General features: G+C 43.1%; 2 protein-coding genes across 2 annotated transcripts; one reads left to right on the top strand and one right to left on the bottom strand.

Annotated features, from left to right (window-relative positions):
- Positions 1-585: 585 nt before the first annotated feature.
- top3b (DNA topoisomerase III beta) lies at positions 586-15,844 on the bottom strand. The gene is made up of 17 exons (XM_062542745.1): positions 15,747-15,844; positions 12,412-12,543; positions 11,712-11,818; positions 11,429-11,503; positions 11,060-11,256; positions 10,255-10,411; positions 9,687-9,800; positions 9,190-9,280; positions 8,776-8,930; positions 7,873-7,978; positions 7,581-7,727; positions 7,070-7,243; positions 5,947-6,075; positions 5,000-5,149; positions 4,508-4,608; positions 1,790-1,991; positions 586-1,150 (listed from the first exon to the last, which is right to left on the bottom strand). The coding sequence occupies exons 1-17, from the start codon at positions 15,814-15,816 to the stop codon at positions 669-671; spliced, it is 2,589 nt and encodes an 862-aa protein (XP_062398729.1). The 5' UTR covers positions 15,817-15,844; the 3' UTR covers positions 586-668.
- LOC134089682 (interleukin-17F-like) lies at positions 13,443-15,089 on the top strand. The gene is made up of 3 exons (XM_062544130.1): positions 13,443-13,497; positions 14,240-14,415; positions 14,657-15,089. The coding sequence occupies exons 1-3, from the start codon at positions 13,483-13,485 to the stop codon at positions 14,874-14,876; spliced, it is 411 nt and encodes a 136-aa protein (XP_062400114.1). The 5' UTR covers positions 13,443-13,482; the 3' UTR covers positions 14,877-15,089.
- Positions 15,845-15,959: the final 115 nt, after the last annotated feature.

The following is a 15,959-nucleotide window of genomic DNA, read 5'->3' as shown; positions in this document are numbered from 1 at the left end:
ACAATTCTGGAATGTGTTGCAAACTTTTTACATTCAGGACGAAGATTAGGCTAACGCCATCAGGGCATGTGTTTTCAAGCAAACAAAGGTGAGATGCTTGCCAGCATGCTTGCAAGCAGCTGAAGTATTCTGTATGTGAATCTTACACCTTTCACAATACGCTCTACTTGTATATCATTTACAGTAAAAATTAAATGGACAAGCTGTGCAGTTCTGAGTGTAATGCCCATAAGCAAAACTAAATCTACCCTCGTGAACATGTACTGTATAATGCTGAAGTAATTATACAGCTATGGAGAAAAATGAAGAGACCACTGCAAATTTGAAATGTGACCATCAACTCATTTGAATGTCACTCAGCAACAGTCAGATGACAAATTTGTAGAGCTGTATTCATGGGTTTCATCAGGTCGGTCCCTTTCCACAGGTGTATAAAATCAAACACCTGATGAAACCCATGAATATCTTTCTATGCTATGCGAAGTTATTGTAAAACTGTGCATTCAAAATGAGTGAATCCATAAGTAAAACTGAGACACTTGGAACTAAGAAGACAAAAACTGAAACACCAGAGAACCAAAAACATTTTTCCATCTCATTCTAAAAGTTTATTATAATTAACAAAAGACGAACGCATTCTTGTGGCAACAGATTATTCAAAAAACAATTTACACAAAGTATGCTGCTAGGGCAGCCATTTTGTCTTTGGGTTTTTTCGGGTTTCCTCTCCCGCCCGGGCGTCGGCCCCTCCCCCTTCCTCGCCCCCCTCTCCTCGCCCCTCCGCCCCGGTGCATGGGGTGCCTCATGGTGGCGTGCTTGAGCTCCACCAGATCCTGAAAGATGGCGTCGCAGAACACGCAGCCCGTGTGCTGCGTCTCGCCGTCGGGCAGCGGCGACCGCGCCTTGTTGAAGTCGACCACCACCAGCGACGCCTCGCACGCCTCGCAGCTGTCGGCTGCCACCTGCACCTTGTGCGCGTGCTCAAAGAAGTGCACCACCACGTTGCACTTGTTGCAGGCCATGCGCCACTTGGGGCCCGAGGTGGGGTCGAACACCAGCACGCCGCTCTCGCACTCCACGCACTGCCCGATGCCCAGCGAGTTCAGCGAGTGCTGGCAGGTGGGGTGGGTGCACTCGTTGCAGCCCATTCCTGCAAAAGACAAAAAAACGGCAGCAGGAGGATTAGAGACGAATGCAGTTCTCAAGGACCTCTAGAAAGAAAAAGACACAAAAAAGGAACCTGTGATCAGTTGGTAGACGAAATGGGGAGCTTCAAGGAAAAAGGCCTATGTGAGTCTGTTGGACTCTAGAGGTACAGTTAAGACCTATACATCAATGTGTCCGTAGCTGTCCGTGCCTGTGTCCAACAGCCTAACACTGACAAAAATAAGGTGTATACCTGTGTGTGTTCATATGTATTAAAGCAACACTAAAGCACTTTTGCTCTGTCGCACGCATGCTATTCGTTTATCGAGCAAATAACAATGTCCACAGACAAGGTAGAGTATGTTGCATGATTTTATGAAAGTATATGCAACATTGAAGCAAGCAAAATTTGTAGTTTCTTAGGTTTCATTCCATCGAACTACGATTCGCTTCCCGATGTGGTAAACGAACATAGTGCCGTTATAGCCGATAGAGGGCCACGGAGTGAATGCAGAAGTGCCATTCACCCTATTACGAGTTGATGAACCACTGAACTGATGTTGGAAACATTATTTTAAGGTACGAAAAACGATTTAGTGTTGCTTTTAATTCATACACAAACACTGATGGCAATGCTCTGTACCTTTCTTCATGTCCCTGAATGGGGGGTTGCTGAAGCAGTAAGGGCAGACGGGGTAGCTCTTCCCCTTGGAGCCGGAGGTCCAGAGCACCAGCTCAAAGTCGTCCAGCGGGCAACGCAGCTCCTTGTACAGCTTGATGGCTCCCATCTGGGGCAGGCTGTACGTGTCGTCACAGTGGGAGCAGTGCAACCGGCTGGGCTTGGCCTGAAGGGGGCAGCACCACAGCAAAAGGCTCAGTCAAGTCAGATAGATAGATAGATAGATACTGTAGATAGATAGATAGATATATTGATAGATAGATAGATAGATAGATACTTTATTGATCCCCAAGGGGAAATTCAAGATTCAATTCAATTCAATTCAAGTCATGCTTCAAGGTTCATTCATGCATCACACTTGTGAAGGATAGAGGGAAAGAAGCAGCTCACAAGGCAAGGATGAGTGCATTGCACTCTTCGGTTCAAGGAGCTACAGTTGTTACACTTTCTGCAGGCTATGTTTTCAACACCTTTTACACCTTGCCAGTCAATAATGAAAGTAATTCACTGTCTAGGTTCACTGGTTTGTCGTTTGTCATTGAAGTTCAAATAATTGGTAAGTGCAGATACATGGAGTGGAATCCTAGTGTTGCATACACAGTCTCGCGTGCGAGCAGATTCCTTCAGATGCTTCAGACGATCAAAATACCAACGTGCCGTTTGATGTTGAGATGCTTGCTCTTGAAGGGAATGACAGATGTCACGGTCATTGGTTTAATGGATGTTACACCCAAAACACACCCATGACTGATTAAACATAAGAGCAACCCTTTTGAACAATATGTCTGGCGTCTGGCGAACTTATTACGCCGTTAAGACAGTGATTTTAGACTGGCCACACCCTTAACATATTTTTAAACAATCCGTATCAGATTGAGTGTTTCAGAAATTTAAAACATAGCTCTAGAAGTATCAACTTGTAGTTAACACTGGAAGTGTCAACCTACAGTATGTGTACATTATCATGCCACACAAGGTATACACAAAGTAATGCAAACTTTATCAATTCAGTATCATTATTATTTAAAAAGGGCACACACAATTGTGTGTAAATAAATGTCTTCACCTGACCACTATCCTTAAATAAATTTCACAAATTGTGCCAAGGTATGTAAACATATGAGCACAACCGTACGTGTAATTCTGTAGGATTCGAGTTATCTTGAACGCAGCCGCGTGGCACTCATCCACTGACCCACATTGTATGTAATTCAGTGCCACACGAGTGCCTATTCAGAGGAAATATTTCAACAACGAATCTTTATGATTGTTGAAAACACAAATTCTAATGCACGTGTGTTTTAAAGGTGGCATGTGGAGTATTTTGTTTTATCTAAAAAAGACCTAGTCATAAAATACAATAATTTGACTCTGATATGTATGTGCATACTTAAGTAGGGGTCAGACCAAAGATTCCCAACGAGACGAGACGAGACGAACCGCGACGTTCTAAAACCTTGCGACTGCGACTCAACGTGTTCAATGCTCTGCGACGGCTTGCGACGGCTTGCGACGGCTTGCAACTACGTGCAACTTCTAATTCACACCGCTGCAACTCCGTCTCGTCGCGTCGGGAGTCTTTGGTGTGAATTGGGCTTTAGACATCAAATATAAGTTATTCATTAACAACTTCCTTATTTAATACTAAGTTTGATGTATAGAGGTGTAGTTCAAATGACCTTGGTGGCCAAACATATTTGCATGCATCAAGGGCGACATGTGACCATGGGCTTCACATGCCAACAGTGGCGGTGGAAAGCCTGGAGCTTTTCCAGTCAATGAAAAAGTCATTGACGAGGGTCGGGGGGTGGGGGGGCTTACCGAAACAATTCTCTTATGATTTATTCATGACTTGGAAAGAGACTAATGCCTACGACCACGTCCATTTTCAAGGGTACTGATGGGAAATATCTCTGGACTCCTAATTTTTTCGCTAAAAGCAGCTCTCAGGATTGTGCCCCCGGCGAAGGCTGCTTACGAGGGCTCGGCTCATGAAAGCGTGACCCATAAAGGTAGATTAGGTAAACTCACCACGAGCCCAATGATGGCGAGCGGAGCGCCCACCTGATATGCGTCAGACCCGCGGCACAAATGACCACTACACAAATGATCGGCTCTTTGAATATGCATGGAGAGAGGGCACAAGTGGGGGGATGGCATTATGAACCTGGTGGCACTGACCAAAAGTTCACCTGCTCGCCAACACGTCACTGAGTCACTGAACCAATTACATGCAGTCATCAGAACATTCAGTCCAGTATTTATATGCAAAAGAGACTTTTTTTTTAAGTAGACATTGCAGGCAGACAGTGACACAAACTGAACAGATAATGTGGGCATACGATTAATATCTTATGATCAGTGGCAGTCTTGGTAAATTACTTGGGCTACTCAGTAACTACTTCCTGGAGTTCTGAGTTTTAAGACTCAGAGAATTGACCCTCTCTGACCAGACCATAAACAATCATGCATGTCAGAGGTGAGAGAGTGTGTATATGACTCAGGTAGAGAGAACTGCAGATAGCCACATGAAAAACTAATTCTACAAGCGCCTACTTACGAATTCGCTATGGTGAAAATGCTCATTCAGAATCCATTTTCTATACTGATGTTACACACAGGTGATCATATGTGCTTCCGCCTGCTTGCCATTCTTTGACTAGCAAGGGGTTGAACTCTTACCTGGATGTATTTCATGAAACGATGGCACTTCCCACAGCGGGAGAGGGGTTTCCCAGTAGCAGCGATGGGCGAGAAGGATACCTCCATTAATTCATCCATACCTGGAGACAGGGCAAAAGATGGGTGAATGTCAGCATTAGCACAATGTTCCTTAACATTCCTTACGGCAGGGGTTCTCAATGTTTTTGGTTCCAAGGACCCCTTTTGGGGATAACATTTTCCGAGGACCCCCTTATAACCGTAACAGTTAACCATTCGTATTCTCTGAAGTTGTGGTCCACTATCCCAAGTTAATGTGGGTAGGACCAAATAGACACAATTTGCTTTTTTTATAGGTGAAAAGGGCATCATCTTTTTCAAATGTTAACTTCAGAATTTCAAGCAAATTATTTCGTGGACCCCTTGGCTATGGGTCATGAACCCCAAGGGGGCCCCTGACCCCACTTTGAGAACCACTGCCTTACGGGACTCAAAAGGAATACAGATACACACCTGAAATTGAGTCCACAAAGTAGTGGAACTTCCTCTTAAAGATGTCTAGGGTGTGTTGGAGCACCTGCTGGAAGTTGGCTTTGCCCAGAGCAATGAGGGTCAGCTGCTTCTCCACCGCACTACGAATGGTCGGCAAAACCAGCTCTGCATCTGGAACACACACACACACACACACACACACACACACACACACACACACACACACACACACACACACACACACACACACACACACACACACACACACACACACACACACACACACACACACACACACACACACACACACACACACACACACACACACACACACACACACACACACACACACACACACACACACACACAATCATAACCATCAATCTCTCTTACTGGTGCCGTCCTATTCGCTCAAAACTCCAAAACGCAAAGAGGTTTGATCAGGTTTATACACTAAAACACAATGAACAACAATTCATGCAGCCACACCAGCAGATATGCTCCATACCCATCAGCCAAGGAACTATGGTTCAGGGATATCCGGATGAGCATCACTAAATGCTGTTTACTTTGTGGCATTGTGATCTTAAGCGTGTGGTAGGCTTACTCGATTATGGTAAAAATCATTATCACGATTATTTTGTTCAATATTGAGATCACGATAACTAAACGTGATTACTCAGTGATTTTGGAATCATCATCCATATTCAAAGTTGACTTTTTATTTATTTTTTTAATTGAATTTTAAATATCATCCAACAGGGAAGAAATACAATGTAAAAAGATAATTCACACGACATCCCAAGACAAAAGCAGAGCATTGTTATGAAACTGAAAGTAGCAAAATAATCATTATACTTTGATTATGTTATTTTCATAATTGTTGGAAGTCATAATCTCGATTAATTGATTCATTCGATCAGTTGTACAGCCCTAGCCTGTAGATCGTACGTGATCATAATCCTCACCGATTTTGTAGTAGCCATGGACAAGCACGATGCCCAGGTTAGTGGGCTTCAGCCTGCGTCCACTCTCCACCGTTACGTAGTTCCTCTGGCAGACGTTATTGATGTGGACTGGGATGCTGGCATCGGTGCCTTAGAGAGCAGAGAGAGCAGAATAAGCTGCTATATTATTATCTATAGCTAATAGTAATTTCACGACTATTAGCCACGGCTTATATACATTGATTTTGCAAGATTTCTTCAACTATGAGATTTATACACAGGGACAGCAGGGCCTGTGGCTTATGCACAATGCGGTTTATACACAGGAAATGACTGTGGCCATAATATACCACTAGCCACCAAAGTGCTACCATCATCACCACCGCCAATACCTGACAGCATCTTTGCAATTATTATAGACATTACAACTCTCATTAAACGTTTCCTTAAACATCTCACACTAACTGAGTTTCCATCCAATTCACAAAGATACCAGAGAGAATGCCAGTCAACACTCTACGCATCTCCATATGCTGTTTTGTCATTGAAAAATGGAACTGTTCTGGAGGGAGGAATTGTTAATGGTTACCAACTTAACACTTATTGTGCTTAAAGAGGCACAATAAAACAAAACAACAAAAATTGTTACCCCCAATAGTCGAATTAGAACAAAGCCTACTTGTGATGTAAAATATCGCAAGTTCAGTTGGGGTTGCCAAAGAGGGCGCCATTTAGTCAAAAGGACCATTTCAATACCCAGGCTAAATATAAGGTTTTAATTGGGCTTGTAAAATTGCATTAATTGAGTTCATCTTATATAAATCAAAGTTGAATGTATACTATTTAACATCAGAGAACACAGTACAATACTCGTAAATGCAATGATTTCATTTATATAATTTGAAGTGATTATTTTATCTTCATGAAATAAAACATCTTGGAGACTCCCCGAGCACCACAAGAGAGAGTCCGCGTACCACAGTTTGAGAACAGCTGTTTTAAGCAATTACACTGAGAAAGCCACTGACTACACCTGTGCTAGTGCACAGTGATTAGGAGGATTCCAAATTCATAGCATCTGAAATATGGCTATGTGTAAATGATACACGTAAATATGAAATACAGGGCCCAGCCCCTGTCTCACCGATGCCGTGCTTCTCCATGAGCGTGATGAGTTCTGCCTCAGTCAGGTAGTCTGGGGGATTGGTCTGCTTCTCAAGCAGCTTGATCTCGTCCACGGTGAAGGAGTCGCCCTTCTCACACACAGGCATGGCCTCCTCCAGAGGGATACCTTGCCAGGGCATGACCTCGGTGAAACCTGTGAGCACACACACACACCACACACACACCACACACACACCACACACACACACACACACACACACACACACACACACACACACACACACACACACACACACACACACACACACACACACACACACACACACACACACACACACACACACACACACACACACACACACACACACACACACACACACACACACACACACACACACACACACACACACACACACACACACACACACGTCATCTGAAATCTGAAATCTGAAACTGCTTAATTGTTTCAAGTGTTTTCTCCCTGTCACCATTAAGCATTGAGTTTGACTGGGTTATCAGTGAGGACCTACCCGGTGATATGAGAGTTTTTCCACTACAAGAGAAGCCTTCACAGCCGACGCTGAAAGTGATGGTGGTCTGGAGGTATTTGCAGTCTTGGCTGATCGTCGCAATGAAGTGCCGCGTGATATAGTCATACAGACGCCAACCATCACTTCCTGAATTTAAACACACCCACACACATCACATCCTTAATGTACATAAACTGTTAAAAAAATAAATAAATAAATAAATCTAACTGATGGTCATTTGTACTGTTAGTGCGCAATACAGCAATCCCAATGTGCGGTCCGGTCCACCTACCTAGTTCATTCTCTGATGCTGACCTCATGGGGGTGATGGGTGGATGGTCTCCTGCATCTGCCCCTTTCCTGGGTCGGTTGATCCCCTCTGCAAGCAAGGCCTTCACCTAGGGACACAAAACCAGACATGCCATCAGTCATATTGCCAACAGGCTCATTAAGACAAAAACACATGACCTGTGAAGAACCTGTGAAGTCTTCCGTTGAAGCTTTCATTCAGCCTTCACACAAAGAGTCTTATGGCCTGTGCAGACTACATGATTTCAGCCCGATTTTGCCACGATTGTGTCGTGGCCGACAAATTTCCATTGTCGGGTCCGAATATTCAAAGTCGGGAACGAACGACGTTCGAAGGAGGAAGCATCTTGTAATCTGACATGTTCAACGACCCGCGATTTATTGTCTGCGACATTCTACGACGTTACGACCAAAAGTGTAGCATGTTAGAATTTTTGGGGAATCTCCTACGACTCCCGTGTTGACACTGACACTGTGACGACACACGACGAGAAGGCTACGATAAATGATCTTGTAAGGTGGCCACTCTTGCGGCCACGACGCTGCACGATTTTGTGGTTCTCTGATCGCCTAGTCTGACATGGTCAATCCTAAAAGATAATCGTGAAAGATAAAAAAAGTTGTGTAGTCTGTACAGGCCATTAGGGGCTCTTCTCATTCGTCTTTTAATCTATCCTCCCTTCCTCCCTTCCTTCTTTTGTCCTCCGGCTCGTTCCCACTGATCTAGATAAAGAATGATGGGACGGCAACAATGGGATAGTCTATCCAGTGTTCTTTATACAGTAGATCAGTGGGAGGGAGCCGGAGGACCGAGGATCCAGGAGAGAGGATGAGAAGGGGCCTTAATCTATCAGGCTTCCAAGGGATCTTTGGTGGAATGGCTTACAGAGTCGGCCCAGAAGGGGTTGTTAGCCTGCTGTCTCAGGGTGCCCTTCAGGTCAAAGTTCTCAGGGTAGTGTGTGGTCTCCGTACGGGGGTAGCTGATGTAGCCTGACGTGTAAAGCCTCTCGGCCACTTGCATAGTGTGCTGTGGGCCCATTCCTTTAAGGGTTTAAAGGGAAAAGCAGAAGTCATCAGTCTTTATTTTGGTGCATGGGTGGACACACACAGTCTCCTGATTTGTTTACAGTTTCAACTGACAGTCGATCAATCAACACTAATCATATACAGTTTTGTGATATACATCACAATCCTATAAAACACTCACATTATATGGTCCTACTTTTACGTTCAGGATTAATATAGTATTTCTCATCTTATCTAATGAAATGACCACTCATAAAGTTGTAAGGCTACTGACCCAAGGCTGAGCTGGCCACTCTCAGCATCTCCACAGTGTTCAGGGCCTGTGGTCGCTGCTTGGCCTTTTCCTTCTTGCTCACCGACTCCACCTGAGAGCGAAAGGTGAGACTGCTTAAACTGAACTCAATCATCAAGGTGCAGCTTGTGGACTGGAAGCACCAAGCCAGAGGTGCGTTCGAATTGGCAAACATAGGCGAACATTTGCGTACGTCTGCAAACAGTATTCCGCCTTAAGTTTTCGGCGAAACGTTTGCGAACAATCGCGAACAGTCTGAGGAGGTAGTTCTCCACGAACATACAGTGGAACTGGACATGAGTTTGATGAAGGCAACTATGCAACTACCGTTGAATGAAATGTTAGCACCAAATCGTTAAAATTGAACTGTTCAAAGAAAAGATGTTCACCACGAACATTTGCAACTGTTTGCCAAATTTCAACACACCTCTGGAGAACTGTATTCAAAGGCATTCACACAAAAATCATGAAATACAAACCTTTGCCTCCCTAGCTGTTTTGGCCAGATTGACGAACATTTGGCCAACCTCTCTGTCAAACACTCGCCCCCGATCCCAGTCCAGGGTCAGAGGACTGTCCTTGCCTCTGAACACCTTCCCAGGAAGAGGAAACAAAACAGCACACTAGACTGGTGAGAAGTTATTGGACTATGCTGCATAAACCAAACCTCCAAACATCATATCAGTACCCGCAGCTTATACATTGATTTTGCTAAATTTCTTCAGCTATGAGGTAAATACAGGGGTCCAGATAATATGGTGTTAATATGGCTTTGTTTCTTTTAACTTGCATAAAACACTTTCCTGCAGCTTATACACAATGCGGCTTTTATACGGGAAATTACTGTATGAGAGTAGATGCAAGGTGCATTTCATCACTTCAGTATAGTAGTGCCAATTAAATACCAGACGCCTAAGAACGAGAAATCATACGTCCATATTCCATAGGATAGGATTAAAGCAACGAGCTGAAAGAATAGCTGGAACAGATCCAGTGAAACAGTGGCAAAGTCAGGGCATCAAACACAGGGCAAGGCTATGGTTATACCTTGGCCTGGACGACCCAGTACATCTCAGGTTTGAAGGACTGGATTTTGTCATGCCTCTCCACACAGAAACCCAGAGTAGGGGTCTGACAGGGTCCGAAGGAGACCAGGGAGGAATCCAGGTTCCCATATTTGCCTTGGAAGTATTTGGTCTGAAAACTGAAAGGGGAACAAATAATTCATTTCAAAAGGATATCATATAATAACCCTCTGCAAAATACTCCATAGCAAACACTTGATTAACTTTCAGATTTAAGTAGCTGTGCTTAACTGTACATACACACCGCCGGCGACTTGAGCTTCCAAGAAGCTTTGGACGCCCTGCCAAGGACGCCGTGGGAAGCTTTGGACGCTTTGGACGCTCTGATGTGGTAGTATTCGATGTTCAATCAAGTTCGTTGCTGGTCGTTAGTCGCTGAACCGCGTCATAGCTCATTACTATAAAGTTGAGCCACTCTCAACTTTCTCAAGTCGCTCAAGACGCCCAAAACGCGACGCCGACGGATTGGCCGCTGCTGGCAGCTGAGAGAAGCCGGCTTCCATTGAAAATGAATGACCTCCGGAATCTTTGGAAGTTCAAGTCGGCGGCGGTGTGAACGTACAGTAAGCCTGCCTGTACTTAAATATGTATCTTAATCTGTTACACATGAATACAAATGTAAAAAATTAAATATCCCCCTTCACTCATTGTAGAGGAGTGTCCTAGAACAGCTGCATCTTAACAAAGTGCTGAGGAATTCAACATTGACTATAATCCCAATCCAGCAAGCAGTTTGTGTGTGTGTGTGTGTGTGTGTGTGTGTGTACCGTGTGAAGGCACAGCCAATGCGAAGGTCCAGCTCTTGGCGAGCGTCCACAGACAGCGCCTCGTTGCGGTTAGGCTCGCCCAGCTTGTTCATGGCGTTGCAGATGTCCAGGTCTGTGATGGAGCTGAATTTTGCGCGATACACTGTGCGCTCATTGCCATATGACTTGTTCATGACTGGGTTAATGGCATCCAACACCTTAATCCAGAAGCATACACGTAGAAACATCAAAATGATATAGAGTGCAAGACAAAGAGTGGTGCTATAGATTGCATACAATTTTAACAATAAAAATACATATAATGACACAATGAAAACAATGAACATTTATTCTAAATTTGGATATTCTTCCATCCAACATTTGACAGACCTCAAAGCAGATATTCTCTCCCTCTTTATCACAATCCAGCCACAGCACGACGTAATCACAGCCTTTGGCCTCCACCTGTTAGTGGCACAGAACAATGGGTAAAAACAAAGTTAAAAGATAAAACTTTTTTACTTGATTAAAAACAGTTTAAACGAGGAGCTCTGTGTGTGCAGACCCAGCTTTTGTTTGTTTCATACTTTAATTTTTTGGAATCCAGCACAAAACCATTTTCAGCACGAGGATTGTTTGTTACTAGAGGTCTGGAGCCACAGGACCAACTTGCCTGTAAGAATTTCACCATGTTTAGCTTTGGATTGGCCTCCTTCTTCTCTGTAGGGGCTTTGCTGAAAAGCTCCGCTGGGTCTACCTTGTCCCAGTTGTTGTACTTCCCTGTAGGCAACAGATAATGTTAATGAAAAAAAAAAGGCTATACTGGATTTCTCCCAAGGGATTTCTGTGTCAAAATTTAAATTTGACTGAAGAACACCAAACGCAACCCCATTTACACCTGTTGTCATTGTCAGCACACAAACACACATGCCATTCCCTTCACAGCACATAATCACCGGTTTAGCCAACAAAATAAAGCCAAAATGTCATTAAGCTGTTGTCTAATTGCCATATCTTATCTTCACTTGAAGTGGCTCATTGAATTGTTAAGATCTCATTGTCCCTTGCTGAGAGCACCAATGTCCATTTGTGAAAGGGCTATAGTGCGAGAGAGTCCTTCGTTACTCTATGATGCTGATTAGCAGATGCCATGAGCATGACTGAATGGATTTTCCAGTCTGTTCAAAAGGCCTTACCAAAAACTAACAGCATTCACACCTGTTGTGTTCTAAAATGGGTCGACCTTTAAACCAAGTGTGCATACACATTTAATCGGAGTCGACAAGCTCGGGGAGAAAAAGTCAATCTTTCTCCCCTTCAACTGAAGCTGACTTTTGCAATAGACCCCAAAAAGACAAAGGGACAGCCCGTACCTATGAAGTCAAGGCTCATGACATGACCACACACAGATGTCATCTTGAATCGCACACTCTGCCCCATGAAGCTTCCAGCGTACTCGTGGACCGAGCATGCTCCATTCAGGCCTTTTCGTGATGAACAGCTACCTGAAGGTCAAGGACAAAAAGGTCAAGGCTCATGGAACAAATCAGTAAAAGGGTCAATTATGTTGTTATACAATGTTACCCATTTTGGATGAATGCATTTTTCATGGTAACATTATGCAATCTTATTGTCCATGGATCATACAAGAGATACAAGGTATGTTGAAACCAAAGACCTAGAAACCTTGTTGACATACCCTGACTGAGACTCTGTTTATATAGGCTTGGAGAAATGCAAATTCTACATTCTACCATCATTACATTCTGCTTACATCATATTGCTTACCTATTGATGTTTTTGGATATAACTGTCATAATTGTTCACATTTTGACAAGATCACATGTAGTTCTAGATCAGGTTAAGCAGTTTGTTTCAACAGTTTCTAAATCAAAACTTACTGAAATGTCATGTTTTTTTTTTTTAATTAACTGAAATTTCATCAATTTGAGAGTAAAAATAGTTTTGAGTCAACCCATAGTATCTTTACACTACCATCAATTGTCCTGGTGGCAGTTCTACACAATTATCAATCCTAATAATATATTTTGAGGTACACAGACATGTCTGTGATCTGAAGACTGGACTCCAATTTTACTGTGATGCACATGATGTTAACATGACAATGAGAAGCTAACCGTCCAAATTCAAATACAAGCATATGCACAGGCACGTTTTTCAACATTTGATATTTTTTACCTAGCCAAATGACGCTGTCCGCTAATGCGATTTCTCTCTGAAGGCCAAATGCTAAACACAAGTGGTCATTATGAATGTCTATGACGTAGTTTAAAAAAACCCCACTGGACCCCCTCTGTGGTTCCATTCATGCTTTGGTAGATAAAAAGACCCGGCGATAACTGACGGACACAGAACATCTCTCCATCACCAGTTGAGCATCTCCCCTGCCCACCCAGCATCCTCCATCCACCAGACTACACAAGATGTCACAGCTTCAGGTGAGTCGCTCTTTTTTTGGACGGAAGAGAAAAGACTGGCTGAGGAGTAGACTCAGCAGAACAGAGCATAGGTTGTCTTGTTAGTTCTGAAAGATGTTCCTCTTCCTCTACTACGTAGTTTTATTTTCATCAGTCTGTTGCTTGCTTAGGGACATGATGGGACAAAAATGATCTATCAGCATTCACTCATTCCATTCAGGGCGGTAGCTATAAAGACCTCGTTGGCCGTTAACATTGGGTTTATGCAACCATTCCAATTAGATTTCAAGAATAAGTGGAAGTGATTGGTTGATCAACCAATTTACAGTAGCCAACAGTTGTCATTCCACCTGCAATTTGTGTAAGCTCAGAGGTCTTAAATTTGAAATAGATAATACTTTTTTATACTACTATAGGTTAATTAAGTAATATTTATTTTGACATATTTTGCAGTAGGACTGCACGATAATGGCTAGTGCATAGGCTATATTGCAATAACAAAATACCAAAGATTTACCATTTTGGAATGATTGAGGTAATTTTGCAGGAGAGTCTACATAGAAATAAGAATGACAAAAGCTGAAAAGAATAACAATTACAAAAGCGGAAAAGAACTTCGACTTCCTCTCAGTACCAATGTCAATCACAATAGCCGTGCAAATAGCATCTGTACACTAACGTCTCTTCATCTAAAACGTACAAAGGGTGTGTCTGCAATGGGGTTGAGTGGCTAATTGGCATTCTTTTCCTTTTATCAATACAGCTCCTGGGACTCTTCAGCCTTGTCCTGCTCCTCCTGAGCCCGTGTTTGGGCAATCCGTTTTCTGACCGCTGCGTGGACAAGACCTTCTGCACTAACAGCTTAGAGGAGTACCATGCTCAACTCGTAAACCTGCCCAACAGAATCAACGAGCGCAGCGTGGCTGCATGGAGCTATGTGTGAGTACTCACAAAACAGAGCTGATTATGGTCTCTTCCACTAACTAGCTAATTCAAATGATGCCATTTTAGAAGGATTTGACAATCAGAAAACACTAAACGTATATATTTTTTCAATTACGATGATAACAATAATAATAACAACAATGTTTTTGTTGTTGTTGTTGCAGTGTAACAGTGTTTGTGTAGCAATTGTTTCCAACACATTATTTACACCATATTTCGCTGTTTGTTTTCACAGTGAGAAAATTGACTTAGACAGAGTGCCGCAAATCATCTACGAAGCAGAGTGCCTCTCCAGCCACTCCTGCAGGGGAGTGGACAGCCCATCCAGTCTAGAGAGCATCCCCATCACTCTGAAAATGCCAGTGCTTCGCAGAAACCCACGATGCTCAACATTCTCCCTAGAGTTTGAGCCAATCACTATAGCCTGCATATGTGCCACCTCCAGACATGGCTAAGGGGTATTGTTCAAATATCATGATGCCTTTTCCTGCCAAACCCATGAACGCATACTTTCTTCTGTAACAGATCTCTCCCATATTTTCGTTTGTTCCATTCAAATGTATTTACTGATACATCTAGTCATTCATTTAACATGGTCAGTGCACATTATTGAGCATCTTAGCACAACAGACCAATTCACATCACAAGACTTCACAAGTTACAGTAATAATGCCATTCATCAATGCCATGTCTACAAAGGAGCCTAGTGTCAACTCTTGAAGCTTGCCAGCAGTAATAATAAAGAAATATGTTTCATAACAAAAAACTTGCTGTCAAATCTTCTTTAATCTCAATACTAGCTTGGTGTAGGCTAAAGGCTACAGTGGTCCAAGTCAGTGTGGCTTAGGGGAGTGTAACGTTGTGAATTTTGTCATTTGAATACCCAAAACAACTCTTCATAAATTGCATGCACTTGTATTTGGCCACTCAATCTCCCAATAATGTTACTGACATCACTGGGCACTTTCTAACCCGCCGGTCTGCCAGACACTTCCTAGCAAACACTTGTGCTTGCTAGCTAAGCTAGCCATCACACAGCTAATCAAACTCACCATGAACATTAACTATTAACCATTTTAGACGTGAGTAGCCTACCTGGGCACAATGTAATAATAGCATCACACTGCATAGCCTAAGTAAGAGAATATCTGGTGGAAGAAACTAAAGTGCTGTCATGTCATGCTTGTATGATGATGTGGCTATCTGAAGTGGCTATATGCATTGAGAAACTTACTAAGCAGACACTTCACTTTCTTGTATTCGTGCCTGGTTTGAATAATCAGAGGCCAAATTACCTACTCTAGTTCATAGATAAATGTACCTACCTTTTGACAATATTTTCGCTATAGATTGCGCCAACGAAGGCTTCTCTGCTACCATCAAAACAGTCCTCATTTTCTTTTCATGTAGGGTTCAATTTCTTCTTCTGCGAGTTATAAGGCAGATTCTCCGTCATATGGCGCATTTACCGCCACCTACAGTTGGAAATCGTGATCGAACCAGTTACAAAGAAGCATCACACGAATTCGAAATGCATC

The sequence above is a fragment of the Sardina pilchardus genome, chromosome 8, assembly GCF_963854185.1.
Source record: "Sardina pilchardus chromosome 8, fSarPil1.1, whole genome shotgun sequence".
NCBI lineage: Eukaryota > Metazoa > Chordata > Actinopteri > Clupeiformes > Clupeidae > Sardina > Sardina pilchardus.
The sequence above is the reverse complement of the archived record's forward strand: the minus strand, read 5'-3'. Positions and strand labels throughout refer to the sequence as shown.